Source organism: Ranitomeya variabilis, chromosome 5 (assembly GCF_051348905.1).
Source record: "Ranitomeya variabilis isolate aRanVar5 chromosome 5, aRanVar5.hap1, whole genome shotgun sequence".
Lineage (NCBI taxonomy): Eukaryota > Metazoa > Chordata > Amphibia > Anura > Dendrobatidae > Ranitomeya > Ranitomeya variabilis.
Genome location: NC_135236.1, coordinates 313,720,133 through 313,742,072, shown reverse-complemented (window position 1 = coordinate 313,742,072; position 21,940 = coordinate 313,720,133). Strand labels below are relative to the sequence as shown.

General features: G+C 45.0%; 1 protein-coding gene across 1 annotated transcript in view; it reads right to left on the bottom strand.

The window, feature by feature from the left end:
• MCM10 (minichromosome maintenance 10 replication initiation factor) overlaps window positions 1-21,940 on the bottom strand; it is a 104,993-nt gene that overhangs the window by 59,198 nt on the left and 23,855 nt on the right. The window contains exons 4-8 of the mRNA XM_077264611.1: window positions 10,304-10,429; window positions 9,773-9,916; window positions 8,406-8,562; window positions 8,042-8,207; window positions 6,884-7,051 (exon numbers count right to left, since the gene is read on the bottom strand). Of these exons, the coding sequence (XP_077120726.1) occupies window positions 6,884-7,051; window positions 8,042-8,207; window positions 8,406-8,562; window positions 9,773-9,916; window positions 10,304-10,429 (761 nt within the window). The remainder of the gene's footprint in view (window positions 1-6,883; window positions 7,052-8,041; window positions 8,208-8,405; window positions 8,563-9,772; window positions 9,917-10,303; window positions 10,430-21,940) is intronic.

The window sequence follows — 21,940 nt, the reverse complement described above, 5'->3', positions numbered from 1 at the left end:
TACATTCCGGTGTCTGTCCTCCGGCGTCTCAGCTTCTCTGCACTGTGAGCGCCGGCAAGCCGGAAAGCGAGCACAGCGGTGACGTCACCGCTCTGCTTTCCGGCTATGGCGCTTACACAGTGGAGAGAAGCAGAACGCCGGGGGACAGACACCGGAATGTAAGTATGTACTGTTTGTTTTTTTTTACGTTTACGCTGGTAACCAGGGTAAACATCGGGTTACTAAGCGCGGCCCTGCGCTTAGTAACCCGATGTTTACCCTGGTTACCCGGGGACTTCGGCATCGCTCCAGCGCCGTGATTGCAACGTGTGACCGCAGTCTACGACGCTGGAGCGATAATTATACGATGCTACGACGTCACAAATCGTGCCGTCGTAGCGATGTAAATGGTACTGTGTGACGGTACCCTTAATCCCTGCCGGGATAGGCTGACCTTTGACACGTTAAGCTTCTTGGATCACTGAATGAATCCATCTGGCTATCGTGGCCTTAGAAGCAGGCAGACCTTTTCTGTGACCTTCCGGAAGCACAAAAAGGGCATCCGATTTGCGGAAAGATGCTGTTCTGGAAATATACTTTCTGAGAGCCCTAACCAGGTCCAAAGTGTGAAAAGCGTTCTCAGTATGGTGAACTGGAGCTGGACAGAACGAGGGCAGAACCATGTCTTCATTCAGATGAAAAGCCGAGACGACTTTAGGCAGGAAGGACGGTGACGTCCTGAGCACCACCTTCTCGTGGTGGAAAATCAGAAACGGAGGTTTGCACGAAAAAGACGCCAGTTCAGAGACCCGTCTGATGGATGTTATTACCACAAGAAAGGCAACTTTCCATGAAAGAGAGAGCGTAACATCCTGTATTGGCTCAAAGGAAGTCTCTTGTAAGGTACTGAGGACCACCTTAAGGTCCCAAAGGCATCTTGTATGGAGGGACAAGTTGCGAAACTCCCTGTATGAAGGTCTTAACCTGTGGCTTGGACGCTATCCGTCGCTGGAAGAGGACGGATATAGCAGAAATTTGGCCCTTGAGAGAGGCCAGCGCAAGGCCTGAATCCAATCCAGAATGGGGGGGATGGAAAACACCAACGGGGAACGACCCTCATCTTTGCACCATGAGAAAAACGTTTTCCAAACGCGATGGTAAATACGCATGGAAACAGGCTTCCTAGCGTTGATCATGGTAGATGCCACTTCATGCAAGAACCCGGCCTGGGCTAGGATCCTGGATTCAATGGCCTGGCTGTTAAACTCAGCACCCTCGAGTTCTGGTGGCAAATGGGTCCCTTTGAGAGTAGATCCGGACGATCCAGTAACGCCAGGGAACGTCGGCGACTAGATGTACTAGCTCCGCATACCAAGCTCGGCATGGCCAGTCTGGAGCGACGAGGATCACCGGAATGCCTTCCGCTTTGATTTTCCAGATGACCCTTGAGATCAGCGGAAGTGGTGTAAAGATGTAAGGGAGGCGAAATTGGCTTCATGGAAGTACTAGAGCATCCGAGCCGATGACTAACGGATCGCAGGATCAAGCTAGGAATGCCGGAACCTTGGCGTTCAGCCTGGAGGCCATGAGGTCCACATCTGGAGTGCCCCAACACTGGCAAATCTGATGAAAGACTTCCGTGTGAAGAGATCACTCCCCTGAGGTTATGCCCTGGCGGCTGAGAAAGTCCTCTGCCCAATTCTCAACTCCCGGAATATGAACTGCGGAGATGAGCGATTGGGCCAAGACAAATCAATGTAGAATGTGCGCCACTTCGATCATCGCTCTTCTGCTTCGCATGCCTCCCTGGCGATTGATGAACGCCACAGCCGTGGCGTTGTCGGATTGGATCTGGACAGCACGTCCGGTCAAAAGAGAGAGCGTAACATCCTGTATTGGCTCAAAGGAAGTCTCTTGTAAGGTACTGAGGACCACCTTAAGGTCCCAAAGGCATCTTGTATGGAGGGACAAGTTGCGAAACTCCCTGTATGAAGGTCTTAACCTGTGGCTTGGACGCTATCCGTCGCTGGAAGAGGACGGATATAGCAGAAATTTGGCCCTTGAGAGAGGCCAGCGCAAGGCCTGAATCCAATCCAGAATGGGGGGGATGGAAAACACCAACGGGGAACGACCCTCATCTTTGCACCATGAGAAAAACGTTTTCCAAACGCGATGGTAAATACGCATGGAAACAGGCTTCCTAGCGTTGATCATGGTAGATGCCACTTCATGCAAGAACCCGGCCTGGGCTAGGATCCTGGATTCAATGGCCTGGCTGTTAAACTCAGCACCCTCGAGTTCTGGTGGCAAATGGGTCCCTTTGAGAGTAGATCCGGACGATCCAGTAACGCCAGGGAACGTCGGCGACTAGATGTACTAGCTCCGCATACCAAGCTCGGCATGGCCAGTCTGGAGCGACGAGGATCACCGGAATGCCTTCCGCTTTGATTTTCCAGATGACCCTTGAGATCAGCGGAAGTGGTGTAAAGATGTAAGGGAGGCGAAATTGGCTTCATGGAAGTACTAGAGCATCCGAGCCGATGACTAACGGATCGCAGGATCAAGCTAGGAATGCCGGAACCTTGGCGTTCAGCCTGGAGGCCATGAGGTCCACATCTGGAGTGCCCCAACACTGGCAAATCTGATGAAAGACTTCCGTGTGAAGAGATCACTCCCCTGAGGTTATGCCCTGGCGGCTGAGAAAGTCCTCTGCCCAATTCTCAACTCCCGGAATATGAACTGCGGAGATGAGCGATTGGGCCAAGACAAATCAATGTAGAATGTGCGCCACTTCGATCATCGCTCTTCTGCTTCGCGTGCCTCCCTGGCGATTGATGAACGCCACAGCCGTGGCGTTGTCGGATTGGATCTGGACAGCACGTCCGGTCAAAAGGTGATGGAATTGATGAAGAGCTAGTTTTATTCGCTCGGATGTCGAGGATATTGATTGGAAGGTTGGCTTCCTGAGTAGACCAACGTCTGTGAGCCGTGTAGTGACGAAAGATCGCATCTCAACCGAAGAGGCTGGTGTCGGTGGTCACTACCAGCCAGTGTACAGGGAGAAATTACCTTCCCTGATCCAATGACGACTTTGCTGTCCACCACCTGAGAGACCGCCTGATCCTGGGTGCCAGGGGAACGCGGCGACCCAAGGAGGCTGGATTCTTGTCCCAGGCTGATATCAAAGCCTGCTGCAGGGGACGGAGGTGAAAATAGGCACCTTGTCGATGGATGCCACCATTTTCCCAAGGACCTGCATGGCGAAAAGCAGAGAGTGAAAGCGGCCAAGCGATAGCAACTGGCTCCCATGATTATAGAGGAAATCTTTTCCAGAGGGAGAATTACCTACCCTCGGGAAGTGTCCAAGATCATCCCCAAAGAGGGGGATTCGCTGGAATGGAAGATTTTTCCAGGTTCACTAGTCAACCTAGTCAAGACAGAGTGTCGATGGCAACACTGACGCTCTCTGCGCAAGCCCGAAAGGACGGACCATTCATGAGAAGATCATCCAGGTAGGGTAGAATCACCACGCCCCAGGAGTGTAAAATAGACATGATGGCTGCCATGACTTTTGTGAATACTCTGGGCGCGGTGGTGAGCCCGAAGGGCAGAGCAGTGAATTGAAAATGTTCTTCTCCGACCGCAAAGCATAGAAATCTTTGATGACTTTCGAAGATTGGAATGCGAAGATATGCATCTTTGATGTCAATTGACGCAAGTTATTCCCCTGTCTCCAGAGAAGCGATTACGGAGCGAAGGGATTCATCATGAAGTAGCGCACTGACACAAATCTGTTCAACAACTTTAGGTCTAGAATGGGACGCATGGTTCCCTCCTTCTTTGGGACGACAAAGAGGTTCGAGTAAAAGCCCTTGAACCTTTCCTCAGGAGGAACTGGAACGATGACTGCTCTGTCGCGGAGGGCAACAAGTCAATAAGAAGAGAATTTACGGGAAGGGGCACTTTTGGGTCTAGATCGGGGAGATCTGTTTCTCCAGGAGTTAGAAGGTCTGAAAGAAGGTTGCGAACCCCTGCCTCTGCGTGGGGGGCGAGACGAACCAGCGGAAGGGGCTGTGGATGACCAGCCTGTGGTACTGCGAAAAGGTCAGACGCGAGCCTGGGATTGGTTGCAAAAGGGGCGACTAGGCCTATGCTGAGGGAGGAATTTGCTTTTTCCAACAGTAGCATCTGAGATAATCTGATCGAGTTTATCTCCGAACAAACGCCCGTACTGGAACGGCAGGGAGTCAGATTTCTTTTAAGCGGAGTCTGCCCGCCATTCTCGGAGCCACAATGCTCTCCTGATGGTCACGGCGTTTGCGGCCGCAAGTGTATCTAGGGAAGCATGAACTACGTAATCCCCTGCTCGGGCGATCTGGTAGGCGAGACTGGTCACCTCGGGCAGCAGGCTATTGTCCCTACTGGTGCTATGGCCTCTGCCCAGGTTACCATAGCTCTAGCTACCCAAGTGGTGGCGAATGAAGGGAATAGTGTTGCTCCTGCAGCCTCGAAAACCGACCTGGCCAGGTTGTCAATTTGACGATCAGTGAGATTTTTAATGGAAGATCTGTCAGCCAGAGATAGTAGAGTTTTTGCATCAAGTCTCGATATGGGTGGATCTACTGCAGGTGACTCCGTCCACTCCTGTCCCTGTGAGGACATTTTGTTCTTTTAAAAGACACTGGGTGATCCGGATTAGTACCGGGTTCTTAGTCTAATTTCATAGCGTGATTAACAGCCTCGATGAGAGAATCTATAGACTCCTGGAACTCAGGGAGTCCGGGTCTGGGTCCTCATCTGACTCATATTCTGAGTCGTGTTCGCTGCTATCCCCTGGTGAGGGGGAACGAGACACAGAGCTACCAGATGCAGAGGCATCTGAGTTCCATGGGGACGGGTCATGGGTACGTTTTCTAGAAGAATGTGTCCTTTTTGTGGCCGTCCTGCCCACGTCTGAGGAAGGCTCTTGTGTGGCTGAGGGGCCCTCTACAGAGGGAAGGGAGATGCTCTGGCTTGAAGAGGAATCACGAAAGGACTCTAAGTCCTTGGTGAGAGAAGCCATGGACTGAGTCAAGGAAGAGGCCCATTCTGGGAGGCTGGCACAGCTGTGTTCTACAGTAGCGGGGGGCTCCTGGGGGCCTGAGGCATCACAAGTTGTACAAAACGGGTAAGGGGGCCTCCGAGGTAGAGAGACATTGCATGAGGCACATGCGGCATACACCACTGTGTGAACGTTATCAGCTCTTTTAGTAGCTTTTGATTGAGACATATTGTAAAATGGGATGCTACCACAGGTAGGAGGCCTCCGTGAAGGGTTAAGCGGTGTGCCTGCGGTGGAGGGGTTAAGATATGTGCGACTTCCATGTAGGGGTTAAGCGGCTAGCTTACCTAGGTTCTGAGTCCTACGTCCGTGCCCCCAGAGAAGTCGCCTGCTGCGGTGCCCGGAGTTGACAACGGCGTCCGCAGTACTTTTGCTTCAGGAAGAAAACCACGAGAGTTAATTCAGCGCGAGAAAAAGTGGGGGGAGAGAAGGCCCGGGGGGCCGTGGCTGCATAATGCAGCGTCCCGGGAAAGCAGGGCTACTCAGGATCCCATAGAGAGAGCTAAAGTGGGGGCGGTGCTGGCCGGGTGGGCAGGGCAGAGCCCGCTGGGTGGGCGGGATCGGGCCTACCTCGGGCAGAAGCCAGGGACTAAATTAGAGCCGCAGAGATGGAGACGGCCACGGCTAGCGGTAACGACCACAGCCACAGTGGGTGGAGAGGGCCGCAGTCAGGACGGCGGCAGCTGGAGACAGCCGTGGCCATGGAGGCAGCTGCAGCCAGCTGTGAGGACAGCGGCTGCAGGCGGGGAGGCTGACAGGCCTTAATGGCCATGGCGAAGCATTGGGCCAGGTGCCTATCACCCCGGGGGCTCAGACATCAACACAGGACCCCGGGGGAGGGAGGTAAGGAGTCCTCCCTCCCACTGAAATGGCCGTACTCACTGTGAGCAGAGTTGGGAGCGCTGGGGCCACAGACTGCGAATGTCAGCCATTGCCCTGGAAAAGGGAGTGTATCAGAAAAGAGGAAAGATGGTTTTGTATGATAAATTGAGGACGTATTGGCTGGAATTGGGGTAGGAGGAGATTAAGGGAAGAAAGGCCTGAGGTGGTTTCGCCTATACAATAATGGTCTATATGTTCAAAACGGAAGACACTACATACTGATAATGTATATACTGTTACAAGACATATTGAGAAGAGCATGAGCTGTCTAAATGGTAAGGAGGGGTGGGTAAGGGGGGGTTAATGTTGGGGAAATACATGTATTAAGGTCAAATGTTTTATTGGAATTTTATACTTAAAAAATATTTGAGTAAAAAAAAAAAAAAAAAAAAAAAAGGTATCAATCGCCCCTATGAGAGCCCAGTCTGACACGAAGGTGGCAGGAGGGGTACGTGGAGGCGACACTCCGCGTTCCCGCCTGCTGATGTTTTTGGGAGATCGGGACCTTGAATGGCCCCGTCGCCCGATCAATCAGTGGAAAAAAAAAAAAAAAAGGGGGGGGGGGGGGGGAAATAAGAAAGTCGGGGTCCAAAACCAGACCCTAGTGCCTCCTACAAACACTAAGCAAGAACTGGTTCAGGATAGAGCCAGAAGAGGGTGTATACGGCAGAGGAGGCGTTATTTTATTGTGTAATTGCTTAGTGTCCTCCTACTGGCAGCAGCATAACACCCACGGTCCTGTGTCCCCAATGAGGCGAAGGAGAAAAAAATATTCCTGTTTATTTCACTTTAGTGCTCTGTCAAAATATTAAAATCTTTGAACAATGTGATGCTATCCAATATCTTGACTTAGCAAAATAGGACTCTCTCAAAATCAAGCAGTCCACAAGAAATGAGGTTGTAGGGAAAATAGTAACTCACATCATCTGATCCCTCTTTTGGCTTCATTGGATTAGCATTCAGGATACCAATAACCGTTCCTTGTTCTGTTTTCCAGTGCTCTTTGTGTACATCACCAAACAAAAACAAAGACACGCATGCATCCAGATTCTTCAAGTCATTCAGCCGCCAAATACTGAAAGTTTTGCCCTAAAAGTAAGACAAATATATGGCAGGCATTATATACCATACCAACAAAGGATATACGATTGTATTTAAAGGGCCACTGTCACCCCCCTCCAGCCATTATAAACTAAAAGAGCCACCGTGTGCAGCAGTAATGTTGCAGTCTAACAAGGTGGCTCTTTTAGTTTTAGGTTCAAGTATACCCCAAATAAAGCATTTTTATACTTAGCCACAATTCCTGTCTCTAGCCAGGTAGGCGGGTCCTCACTCCCCAGCTTGGCCAGCTCCTCTGCAGTCACTCACATCTTCCTGCGCTTTCGACGCCGCCCCCTCAGCGCTGTTATAGTTTCAAAACCGGCGCCTGCGCTGTGTACTGGTGTCCTGCGTAGACGCAGTAAGCTCACAATATTCTGTGTAATGGCTGATACCAGAGAACAAAAGACATCCACAGAAAACCAGGATGGATCTGCTGCACAGCAAATAGCTGTAGGACCTGCGATGATGTCACTGCCATGTGACTGCCCTAATCACATGGCAGTGACGTCATCGCAGGTCCTACAGCTATTTGCTGTGCAGCAGATCCATCCTGGTTTTCTGTGGATGTCTTTTGTTCTCTGGTATCAGCCATTACATCAGACGGCCAGAGCTTACTGCGTCTGCGCAGGACACCAGTACACAGCGCAGGCGCCGGTTTTGAAACTATAACAGCGCTGAGGGGGCGGCGCAGGAAGATGTGAGTGACGGCAGAGGAGCTGGCCAAGCTGGGGAGTGAGGACCCGCCTCCCTGGCTAGAGACAGGAATTGTGGCTAAGTATAAAAACGCTTTATTTGGGGTATACTTGAACCTAAAACTAAAAGAGCCACCTTGTTAGAATGCAGAATTACTGCTGCACATGGTGGCTCTTTTAGTTTATAACGGCTGGAGGGGGGTGACAGTGGCCCTTTAACACTAACCCTAAAAACAAAAAAATTCAAACAGACTCTCCATCACAGTCTTTGCAAACCAATACTTACGTTATTAGAACTTTGTGGGGTCATCTTCTTTACAATTACACCAAAGGTCACCCAATCTTGATCCTCTAACTTTTCTGTGGCAATTTTGTTCTTCAGCTGAAACAGTCGGATCAGCTTCCTTCCATCCATTTTCCTTTCCATTTCAGAGGATGAAACTCTGGATTTTCTTTAATTTAAAGAAAAGAAAGTGAATTCATCCAGTCTAGAGCAAAGTTTATCAATGTTTGTCAAGAAGTGGAGAAGTCATTCCCTTATACTTTTTCTTCATATCCAAGCTAAAGTCGCCCATGTAAGGCAATAGAATTACCATGCTAATATAAAGTTAAACACAATTCCCAAGAAAACCAAAAAACAAAGGTATTACCTGAGCCGTAGACCAGAGAACCTCTCAACACAAACTTGTGGGATGAGGGGAGATCCACTAGAGTTCACTGGTGATGCAGAGACTGGGCTTGGCTTGCAAGATTTTCCTAACTGACATGTAAAACTGGGTGTTTGAGCAAGAGGCGGACTTTTATTTTCTGCAAAAGAATGACAAAAGTGATTTTTGTACAGGAAGTTCACATAAAATCAGATGTCGTCCTCAGTGGGGATCACAATCTATATTCATTATCAGTATGTATTGGAGTGTGAGAGGAAACTGGGGAACCCAGAGGAAACCCACGCAAACACAGGGACAACAAACTTCTAGCAGATTTTGTCATTGGTGGGATATGAACCTGGGACCCCAGTGCTGAAAAGCAACAGTGCTAAACACCGAGCAACCGTGCTGCCCATGATGACGATTGCAGTTCAATATTTTAAAGAGACTAACATTTAAACTTAAAGGGAACTGGTCACCTCGTTTTTAGCTATTAAACTGGTCCCAATGCGCTTGCTGGTGAAGCAATGTGCATCACTAACATGCTTTTGTCAAATAAAATCACCAAGCATTAAGTTCATAAAACACTTTATAGCTTTAGAAAAGGAATGTGAGGGAATCTTCGTTCCGTCATGGGGGTGGTGACTATCTTTTCAGTCACAGATCAGTCAGTGTGGTTTTGAAATTATGCATGCCCGCAGCATTGCATTGATTGCCGTGACTGGCCCGAAGTCACGGCAACCACATATCAAATCCCGCACATGCGCGCTGCCCATCTGCTCTCCGGGCATGTGCACTGATTCTGGGTGCACAGACCCTGCTTCACGTCAGATGTGCACACGCGCCGGCGGCGCTCTGAGTCAGCGCCTACATGACGTGTGAGTGCGCACACTATGCGTGTCAGTGTGTCCCCCACCATATCTGGAATATCTGACATGAAGCTGGGTCTGTATGCCCAGAGTCGGTGCGCATGCGTGGGATTTGATCTAGTGAAAGACCCGTGTCCACCTCCTACTGACAGTAAGCTAAACTGATTATCCTAGTGCCAGTCAGTGGGGTGTACACTGCAGAGGGGGAGCTAACTTTTTTGTGCATAGTGTCAGCCTCCTAGTGGCAGCAGCAGCATACACCTAGGGTTTCCTGTGTCCCCCAAAAAAGCAATAGAGAAAAATACAAGTAAAAAAAAAAAGCCCTCAAACTTAGTGACCTAATTTAGCTAATAAATACAGAAATGCTGCAACATCAAAAGCTCGTCAAATACTCAGTGTTGTGAAAGTGACCTTACATTGTGGATAAATTACGGTAGCTTTAAAGAACTATATATTAAACTTTGATATGCTAATGTTATCAGATTTCTTTTTTGCATTTACCTGACATAGCCAACTTTCTTTTGGGAGCAGCTTGAATTTTTCCATTAGATGTCTGTGAGCTTCCCAGCTGAGCAGCAAAGTCACTGGATTCACGCAAAAGTGGGACATTCCTTTCCTTCAAAGGACTGCATTGTGGTTTTGCGGCTTTAAAAAAAAAAAAAAAAGAAAAAAAGAAAGAATGGTCTAAAATCATTGTTATGCAAGGCATTTTTAAAGGGTTAACTAATGGCTACACAAGGCAGTGTGACCTCGATTAGTCCAGAAGAGGAAAAATCAAAAGCCATTATGAATACAGTTAAACAAAACTAAAAAAACAAAAAACAAAACACACAAAGAAAACTATCATGAACCATAATTTCTATTTAGCAGCAGCAATAGCATTAGAAGTAGCTTGGGAGAAAACTATAGGAGGTAAGAAAAGTTAAAATGCGGGGTAAATAAAGATTTTACCAGAAGCTTTACAAATAAACCACAAGAGGAATTCCAGATTGAACGTCCAAGGAGAACCTTGCCATAATAAATGCATCTTACCTGATGCCTTAGTTTTGTTATTCGGCGTTTTCCCTTGTGATACAGAGCTTGGTGATTGGGCAATACCAGTCTGCTGAAGCTTTTCCTGCAATTTCTTCATTTGCTCTTGCATTTTTCTCAATTCATCTGAAAATAAATCAAAGGCTAAATGACTTGTCAAATAAATGCTATGCAGCTATAAAACGCATTTACGTGCCATAAATGGCCCACTCATAACATCCAGGACACTCTACAGACTTGAGCTATTTTCACATCGGTTCAAATATTGCAGTTCAGTTATATGAAAACCATAAATAACGGCAGAGCCAGATGAGTAACATGTCATTTTACCAGAAAAAATAACAGCATGCTGTGGTACTTTCATCAGCTGGGTAATTCAGTTTCAAGGGAACCAATGCAATTTTCCTCTATAATAAATAAATATATATATATATATATATATATATATATATATATATATATATATATATATATATATATATATATATATATATATATATATATATATATATATATATATACAGCATCAAGTGTTACCTTAGATGACATGCAAAGCTTTCCCAACCAGTAGTCCAATGGTTTCCAATGATAGAATAAAAAAGGGAAAACAGCACAAATAAATGAAAAAAAAAAAAAAAAAAAAAAAAAAAAGGAGATTATTGCCCGTAATATCCTTTCTCAAGGCTTGAGAAAGGATATTACATCCGAAACGTCACCACACCATTGGGCAATACACACACACACAGGTTTTCCATCTTTATTACATTCTCAAGCCAAGCGAAGCCCTCGTTCTTCTGCAAAAAAAGAAGTTAAAAATAAAAAAGCAACAATATCCCATACCTGTCACCTGTACAGTCAAGTGAACATAAGGATGAATGACCTCGGGGAGACCAAAACATCCAACACCGCGGAGACACCATCACGTGTTTCTCAACGCAGTGATCCAGAACACGGCCCCCATCCCTTATGGGAAATATGCAAATGCATGTAAAGAAGCTGCGGAGACACCATCACGTGTTTCTCAACGCAAGCAATGAATAGCCAGGCCTTTCCCCGGGAAGGAACAACCACGGGAAGGGCAGCATCCAATAAAGGAAAACATCCAATAAAGGAAAACCACCTATGCCAAACATGGTATCCATCCACAGACAGCTGTTTCGGGGTATTTGCCCCTCATCAGTGTGGAGTAGGAAACTGGCTATTAGGAGCAGTGCCTAGTGAAAAGGCTGTGAACATAAGGATGAATGACCTCGGGGAGGTTGACCTCTGCTTGCGTGGAGAAATGAGTCTTGTTTTTTGCGGGGCAAGTTGACATTTTTATTGGTAACATTTTCGGGCACGTGACTTTTGATCGCTTTTTATTCCGATATTTGTGAGGCACAATGAACAAAAACCAGCAATTCGTGAATTTCTTTTGAGGGGGTGTTTAAAACTGCTTTATCAATTTTATCAAACGTGAAACAGTATATTCTTCGGGTCAGTACGATTACAGCGATACCTCATTTATATCATGTTTTTGCGCTTTTATACGATAAAATAGATTTTATATAAAAAATTATTTTTGCATCGCTTTATTCTGAGGACTATATCTTTTTAATTTTTTTGCTGATGCTGCTGTATGGCGGCTCGTTTTTTGCGGGACAAGATGACATTTTCAGCGGTACCATGGTTATTTATAGCTGTCTTTTTGATCGCGTGTTATTCCACTTTTTGTTCGGCGGTATGATAATAAAGCGTTTTTTTCCTTTTTTTTTTAAATTTACGGTGATCGCTGAAGGGGTTAACTAGTGGGACAGTTTTATAGGTCGGGTCGTTACGGACGTGGCGATACCAAATATGCGTACTTTTATTGTTTTGCTTTTTTTTTTTATTTAGTCAAAGAAATGTATTTATTGGAACAATATTTTTTTTCTTTTTTTAGGGGGGGGGGGGGGAGACATCACATTATAGTGACAGATCGCTGATCTGACACTTTGCAATGCACTGTGTCAGGTCAGCGATCTGACAGGCAGTGCAGGGAGGCTTCCCGGCGCCTGCTCTGAGCAGGCGCTTGGAACCCACCTCCCTGCAGGACCCGGAAGGCCCCCCGCAGCCATTTTGGACACGGGCCTGCAGGGAGGAGGAGGTAGGAGACCCTCGGAGCAACGATGCTTCCCTATGCCGCCGGAACTCTATGATAATATTTGATCGCAGTGTTCCGGGGGTTAATGTGCCAGGAATGGTCTGACTGCTCCTGGCACATAGTGCCGAATGTCAGCTGTGATAATCAGCTGACACCCGGAGGCGATCGGCCACGCTCCCCCCGTGAGCGCGGCTGATCACATATGACGTACTATCCCGTCGAGGGTCAGATAGACATACTATTCCGTCGAGGTGACCTGGGCCTAAGGTCAGAGAGGGGTTAATAATGAATAGGTGTCTTATTGACACCTCCATTATTAACCGGGCTTAATGTCACCTTATAATAGCAAGGTGAGATTAACCCATATGCCACCGCAACAGGGCAATGGGAAGACAGAGGCTAAGTGCCAGATTTGGCGCATTTTACAGATGCGTCTTTTCTGGGGTGGCTGTAAGCAGATGTTTTTAGCCAGGGGGGCCCAATAACAATGGTCCCTTTCTATTAATATTAATATCTGCCCTCAGTCACTGGCTTTCTCTATCTGGCGAAGAAACTTGCGCGGGAGCCCAGGCGCCTTTAATGGGGTGGCTGGGTACGGGTAATTTTAGCCAGGGGAGGGGGGGGGGGAATGGGGTGTCATTATCCATGGCCCCTTCCTAAGCTATGAATATTAGCCCGCAGCTGTCTGCGTGGCCTTTCTGGCTATTAATTATAGGGGGACCCCCATGTCATTCTTTTTGGGGGGGGGTCCCTCTATTAGAATAGCCAGTAAAAGCTAAATATACAGCTGTGGGCTGATATTCATAGCCTGGGAAGATCCGTGGGTATTAAACCCTTCCCAGGCTACAAATATCTGCGCCGGCTTTTCCACTCTGGTGAACAAAATTGCGTGGGAGACCACGCAATTTTTTTTGCTTGTAGGATGGAACTTGTGGAGCCAATAAATAGGTTTTCACATTATTTAATCATGATTTTCTGGTCCGGGATCCATTATATGTCCATTTTGCAAGCCGGCGATAAAATATCACCATACGGATGCTTAGATGCGAGAACATCACAGCCTCGCATTGCAAATGGATTACATACGGATCACTGTTAGAAAACATTTGTGCGGTTCTCGGCCGTGAAAAACGGACTAATTTTTTACACGCTGTGTCTGACTCCTGCATTAGAAATATGATCCTATTGAGATCCGAACTTAAATACCTGATGTAACCAACAACACAAGTAAAACATATGCATTTTTAAAAAAAATGTATAAACAGTATTTCCAAAATCACACATCAAAATTTAGAATTTGACTCCTCAAAAACAAAACATCAACATAGTATTGTGACATATCAAATTAAAGTCTGTACAATTATGACCAAAATAGTGCCTCCTCCATCTCTATCTTAATTCTAGCTCATGATAAAAAAAATGTAAAGTCATACCAGCCCAAAATTAAGGCCTTTTCAAAACTTTACAAATAAATAAAAAAATTAATAATGAAGATAAAAATGCTAAACTTATTTTTAATTCACTAAAGTAGCACTTTTAAAACAAAAGAAAATGAATATCCTAAGATGTCAGGTAAAAAAAATATTCAATTTAGATCACTTGACATGAAATTAAACAGCTTTGACAGAGCCTCCACTGCACAAACTAGTCCTAGAAAACATCTCTAAAAGCACATATACTAAAACAGAGGACTGGTGAGCCCCAAAAAATGACCGCAGAAATCTTAACTCATCACTAAGATTTAAGAAATAATTCTACCACACACTTGGAGCACTACAGATCTCTAGAATTTTGATTTTTGACAAAAGGAATGCTTAGTCTATGCCCCAAAGAAATTAAAAGTGGTCACAAAAAGCTGCACTGGCAGTTTCTATAATGTTACTTGGTAGACGTAGACCATTTCATTTACATATTTATTAGTGATTACTTATACTGTTTTATTTTTTCCTTATTACAAATGAGAAAACTTCTGCAAGACTTTGGACACTCCCTTTCCAAATGTCTTGGATTGGGGAACTTGGATCGCCATCATCTACCGCTCCCCCAATATGGCAATCAAATAATAAAAAGCGTAGATGCCCAAACTCTGCCCAACATATTCCCCAGCCCCCAGGACAAGATCACCCATGAGAACTTTTACAGTAAAGATTTCTTCCACTGTTCCCCATGTGATTCAACATACAGGGTTGTTACATTTGTTCTCTGTAAACTGCAGGGCATTGTGTCCCTACTGTTGTACTATTTGTTTCCCAATCACCGGGGTATATTTATAACACGCTACTCCCACGGAGACTCTGAGTCCAGAATTTTCCAGTCCTGGGATCTCCCTAAGGGCTCATACTCACCTGCGAGAAACTCGGATGAGTCTCGCATGTTAAAACCCGGCGCTGCTGCCGGCACTCAGGAGTGGCGTATATATGAATACATGCGGCTGCACGCTCCGATCTGAGTGCCGGGTATTAACATGCGAGACTCATCCGAGTTTCTTGCAGGTGATTATGAGTCCTAAGAGTTGATCATCCTGATTTTAATATTTCTTAAAGTAAGGTTTATTACTATGCTAAACTTACTCTACTTTTATATGTATAAGGGTACGTTCACACAGGACTTTTTTGCTGCTTTTTTTATGCTAATTTAGGTGCGTTTTTTTGGTGCGTTTTTGGTGCGTTTTTTTGGGTACGTTCACACAGGACTTTTTTGCTGCAGATTTTTGCTGCAGATTTTTGCTGCTTTTTTTATGCCAATTTTCAGCTGCTAGGACACCTCACAATGGCTCTTCACACCTTACTACCAGGAACTCCCTCACAATAGATCACAATCAGGACACCTCACAATGGCTCTTCACATCTCACTACCAGGAACTCCCTCACAATAGATCACAATCAGGACACCTCACAATGGCTCTTCACACCTCACAAAGGCTCTTCACACCTCACTACCAGGAACTCCCTCACAATAGATCACAAACAGGACACCTCACAATGGCTCTTCACACCTCACAATGGCTCTTCACACCTCAGTACCAGGAACTCCCTCACAATAGATCACAAACAGGACACCTCACAATGGCTCTTCACACCTCACAATGGCTCTTCACACCTCACTAACCACACCCCTAAGCTCTTGGCTGTGAGATCCCTTCCTGCTGGCCATGATTTTCTGCACAAAAAACGCAGCAAATAATGCTACATGCGTTTTTTCAGCGTTTTTTTCATCACCCATTCAAGTCAATGGGTGAAAAAACGCTGCAAAAACGCAGCAAAAACGCTGAAAGAAGTGACATGCCCTATGTCCAAAAAAAGCAGCAAAGCAGAAAAAACTGATCAAACAAAAAACCAACGTGTGTGCATGAGATTTCTGAAATCTCATAGGCTTTACTGGTACTGTAAAAAGCAGCTGAAAATTATCATAAAAAAAAGCAGCAAAAAAAAAGCAGCAAAAAAGTCCTGTGTGAACGTACCCTAAAGGTTACTATGTGTTCCCTTCTGTGTTTCACTCCAGTCTTTACGATTTTAGACCGAGTACCATGGGAAAGTCTGTTGATCCTCAAGATTTTCTACCTTAACTCTGATACTGGTGAGTTTACATCAGTAAGCACACTTATCACATCCACCATGATTAACCCCTTCATGACCCAGCCTATTTTGGCCTTAACCCCTTCCCGACATTTGACGTACTATCCCGTCGAGGTGGGGTGGGCCCGTATGACCGCCGACGGGATAGTACGTCATAGCCGATCGGCCGCGCTCACGGGGGGAGCGCGGCCGATCGCGGCCGGGTGTCGGCTGCATATCGCAGCTGACATCCGGCACTATGTGCCAGGAGCGGTCACGGACCGCCCCCGGCACATTAACCCCCGGCACACCGCGATCAAACATGATCGCGATGTGCCGGCGATGCAGGGAAGCATCGCGCAGGGAGAGGGCTCCCTGCGGGCTTCCCTGAGCCCCCCGCAGCAACGCGATGTGATCGCGTTGCTGCGAGGGTCTTACCTCCCTCCCTGCCTGCTCCAGACCCGGATCCAAGATGGCCGCGGATCCGGGTCCTGCAGGGAGGGAGGTGGCTTCACAGACGCCTGCTCAGAGCAGGCACTGTGAAGCAGCCTGCACTTCAATCAGATCGGTGATCTGTCAGAGTGCTATGCAAACTGACAGATCACCGATCTGTATTGTCCCCCCCTGGGGCAAAGTAAAAAAGTAAAAAAAAAAATTTCCAAATGTGTAAAAAAAAAAAAAAAAAAAAAAAATTCCAAAATAATGAAAAAAAAAAAAAAATATTATTCCCATAAATACATTTCTTTATCTAAATTAAAAAAAAAAAAACAATAAAAGTACACATATTTAGTATCGCCACGTCCGTAACGACCCAACCTATAAAACTGCCACACTAGTTAACCCCTTCAGTAAACACCGTAAGAAAAAAAAAAAAAAAACGAGGCAAAAAACAACGCTTTATTACCATACCGCCGAACAAAAAGTGGAATAACACGCGATCAAAAAGACTGATATAAATATCCATGGTACCGCTGAAAACGTCATCTTGTCCCGCAAAAAACAAGCCGCCATACAGCATCATCAGCAAAAAAATAAAAAAGTTACAGTCCTGAGAATAAAGCGATACCAAAATAATTATTTTTTCTATAAAATAGTTTTTATCGTATAAAAGCGCCAAAACATAAAAAAAATGATATAAATGAGATATCGCTGTAATCGTACTGACCCGACGAATAAAACTGCTTTATCAATTTTACCAAACCCGGAACGGTATAAACGCCTCTCCCAAAAGAAATTCATGAATAGCAGGTTTTTGGTCATTCTGCCTCACAAAAATCGGAATAAAAAGCGATCAAAAACGGTCACGTGTCCGAAAATGTTACCAATAAAAACGTCAACTCGTCCCGCAAAAAACAAGACCTCACATGACTCTGTGGAGCAAATGTGGAAAAATTATAGGTCTCAAAATGTGGAGACGCAAAAACTTTTTTGCTATAAAAAGCGTCGCTGGTTTCACACTTCCGTTTTTGTCTGCAGCGTTTTTTGCACAAAAAAACGCATGCGTTTTTTCCCTATATTTAACATTGAAAACGCATGCGGTTTTTTTGTACGCGTTTGGTCGCGTTTTCAAACGCATGCGGTTTTTTTCTGCATGCGTTCATTTTCAGAAATACAACCTGCAGTATTTTCTTGCGTTTTTAAGCACATGCGTTTGTTTGCGTTAAAAACGCATGCATTTTTATCGAAAAAAACAGAAAACACACTGAAAAGCCACCCACCACCATCAAGGTGATAAAGGGATCCAAACCCTAACCCTAACTCTACCCCTAACCTCACCCCTAACCGTTTAATGAACATTTTCTGACAGTCATAGTGCCACGTATTTCAGTGCCACGTATTTCAGTGCCACGTATTTCAGTGCCACGTATTTCAGTGCCACGTATTTCAGTGCCATGTATTTCAGTGCCACGTATCACGTATTTCAGTGGCACGTGTTTCAGTGCCACGTATTTCAGTGCCACGTATCACGTATTTCAGTGCCACATATTTTAGTACCACGTATTTCAGTTGCACGTATTTCAGTTGCACGTATTTCAGTGCCACGTATTTCAGTGCCACGTATCACGTATTTCAGTGCCACGTGTTTCAGTGCCACGTATTTAAGTGCCACGTATCACATATTTCAGTGCCACGTATTTCAGTGCCACGTATTTCAGTGCCACGTATTTCAGTGCCACGTATTTCAGTGCCACGTATTTCAGTGCCACGTATTTCAGTGCCACGTATTTAAGTGCCACGTATCACATATTTCAGTGCCACGTATTTCAGTGCCACGTATTTCAGTGCCACGTATTTCAGTGCCACGTATTTCAGTGCCACGTATTTCAGTGCCACGTATTTCAGTGCCACATATCACATATTTCAGTGCCACGTATTTAAGTGCCACGTATTTCAGTGCCACGTGTTTCAGTGCCACGTATTTAAGTGCCACGTATCACGTATTTCAGTGCCACGTATTTCAGTGCCACGTATTTCAGTGCCACGTATTTCAGTGCCACGTATTTCAGTGCCACGTATTTCAGTGCCACGTATTTCAGTGCCACGTATTTCAGTGCCACGTATTTCAGTGCCACGTATTTCAGTGCCACGTATTTCAGTGCCACGTATTTCAGTGCCACGTATTTCAGTCACGTTTAGGGTTAGGGGTAGGGTTAGGGCTAGGGTTGGAGGTAAAGTTAGGGTTGGGGCTAAAGTTAGGGTTAGGGTTTGGATTACATTTACGTTTGGATTAGGGTTGGGATTAGAATTATGGGTGTGTCAGGGCTAGGGGTGTGGTTAGGGTTACCGTTGGGATTAGGGTTAGGGGTGTGTTTGGGTTAGGGTTTCAGGTAGAATTGGGGGGTTTCCACTGTCCAGGCACATCAGGGGCTCTCCAAGCGCGACATGGCGTCCAATCTCAATTCCAGCCAATTCTGCGTTGAAAAAGTAAAACAGTGCTCCTTCCCTTCCGAGCTCTCCCGTGCGCCCAAAAAGGGGTTTACCCCAACATATGTGTTATCAGCGTACTCGGGACAAATTGAACAACAACTTCTGGGGTCCAAGTTCTCTTGTTATCCTTAGGAAAATAAAAATTTGGGGGGCTAAAAATCATTTTTGTGGGAAAAAAAAGATGTTTTATTTTCACGGCTCTGCATTATAAACTGTAGTGAAACACTTGGGGGTTCAAAGTTCTCACAACACATCTAGATAAGTTCCTTGGGAGGTCTAGTTTCCAATATGGGGTCACTTGTGGGGGGTTTGTACTGTTTGGGTACATCAGGGGCTCTGCAAATGCAACGTGACGGCTGCTGACCAATCCATTTAAGTCTGCATTCCAAATGGCGCTCCTTCCCTTCCGAGCTCTGTCATGCGCCCAAACAGTGGTTCCCCCCCACATATGGGGTATCAGCGTACTCAGGACAAATTGGAAAACAAATTTTGGGGTCCAATTTATTCTGTTACCCTTGTAAAAATACAAAGCTGGGGGCTAAAAAATCATTTTTGAGAAAAAAAAAAAAAATTATTTTCACGGCTCTGCGTTATAATCTGTAGTGAAACACTTGGGGGTTCAAAGCTCTCAAAACACATCTAGATAAGTTCCTTAGGGGGTCTACTTTCCAAAATGGTGTCACTTGTAGGGAGTTTCAATGTTTAGGCACATCAGGGGCTCTCCAAACGCAACATGGCGTCCCATCTCAATTCCAGTCAATTTTGCATTGAAAAGTCAAATGGCGCTCCTTCCCTTCCAAGCTCTGCCATGCGCCCAAACAATGGTTTACACCCACATATGGGGTATCAGCGTACTCAGGACAAATTGCACAACATTTTTTGGGGTCCAATTTCTTCTCTTACCCTTGGGAAAATAAAAAATTGGGGGCGAAAAGATCATTTTTGTGAAAAAATATGATTTTTTATTTTTACGGCTCTGCATTATAAACTTCTGTGAAGCACTTGGTGGGTCAAAGTGCTCACCACACATCTAGATAAGTTCCTTAGGGGGTCTACTTTCCAAAATGGTGTCACTTGTAGGGAGTTTCAATGTTTAGGCACATCAGGGGCTCTCCAAACGCAACATGGCGTCCCATCTCAATTCCAGTCAATTTTGCATTGAAAAGTCAAATGGCGCTCCTTCCCTTCCAAGCTCTGCCATGCGCCTAAACAATGGTTTACACCCACATATGGGGTATCATCGTACTCAGGACAAATTGTACAACAACTTTGGGGGTCCATTTTCTCCTGTTACCCTTGGTAAAATAAAACAAATTGGAGCTGAAATAAATTTTGTGTGAAAAAAAGTTAAATGTTCATTTTTATTTAAACATTCCAAAAATTCCTGTGAAACACCTGAAGGGTTAATAAACTTCTTGAATGTGGTTTTGAGCACCTTGAGGGGTGCAGTTTTTAGAATGGTGTCACACTTGAGTATTTTCTATCATATAGACCCCTCAAAATGACTTCAAATGAGATGTGGTCCCTAAAAAAAAATGGTGTTGTAAAAATGAGAAATTGCTGGTCAACTTTTAACCCTTATAACTCCGTCACAAAAAAAAATTTTGGTTCCAAAATTGTACTGATGTAAAGTAGACATGTGGGAAATGTTACTTATTAAGTATTTTGCGTGACATATGTCTGTGATTTAAGGGCACAAAAATTCAAAGTTGGAAAATTGCAAAATTTTCAAAATTTTCGCCAAATTTCCATTTTTTTCACAAATAAACGCAAGTTATATCGAATAAATTTTACCTTTAACATGAAGTACAATATGTCACGAGAAAACAATGTCAGAATCGCCAAGATCCGTCAAAGCGTTCCAGAGTTATAGCCTCATAAAGGGACAGTGGTCAGAATTGTAAAAATTGGCCCGGTCATTAACGTGCAAACCACCCTTGGGGGTGAAGGGGTTAATGACCTTGCCGTTTTTTGCAATTCTGACCAGTGTCCCTTTATGAGGTAATAACTCAGGAACGCTTCAACGGATCCTAGCGATTCTGAGATTGTTTTTTCGTGACATATTGGGCTTCATGTTAGTGGTAAATTTAGGTCGATAATTTCTGAGTTTATTTGTGAAAAAAACGGAAATTTGGTGAAAATTTCGCAATTTTCACATTTTGAATTTTTATTCTGTTAAACCAGAGAGTTATGTGACACAAGATAGTTAATAAATAACGTTTCCCACATGTCTACTTTACATCAGCACAATTTTGTAAACAAATTTTTTTTTTGCTAGGAAGTTATAAGGGTTAAAATTTGACCAGTGATTTCTCATTTTTACAACAAAATTTACAAAACCATTTTTTTTTAGGGACCACCTCACATTTGAAGTCATTTTGAGGGTTCTATATGGCTGAAAATACCCAAAAGTGACACCATTCTAAAAACTGCACCCCTCAAGGTGCTCAAAACCACATTCAAGAAGTTTATTAACCCTTCAGGTGTTTCACAGCAACAGAAGCAACATGGCAGTAAAAAATGAACATTTAACTTTTTAGTCACAAAAATGATCTTTTAGCAACAATTTTTTTATTTTCCCAAGGGTAAAAGGAGAAACTGGACCACGGACGTTGTTGTCCAATTTGTCCTGAGTACGCTGATACCTCATATGTGGGGGTAAACCACTGTTTGGGCGCACGGCAGGGCTCGAAAGGGAAGGAGCGCCATTTGACTTTTTCAATGAAAAATTGGCTCCAATCTTTAGCGGACACCATGTCGCGTTTGGAGAGCCCCCGTGTGCCTAAACATTGGAGCTCCCCCACAAGTGACCCCATTTTGGAAACTAGACCCCCCAAGGAACTTATCTAGAGGCATAGTGAGCACTTTAAACCCCCAGGTGCTTCACAAATTGATCCGCAAAAATGAAAAAGTACTTTTTTTTCACACAAAATTTCTTTTAGCCTCAATTCTTTCATTTTCACATGGGCAACAGGATAAAATGGATCCTAAAATTTGTTGGGCAATTTCTCCTGAGTACGCCGATACCTCATA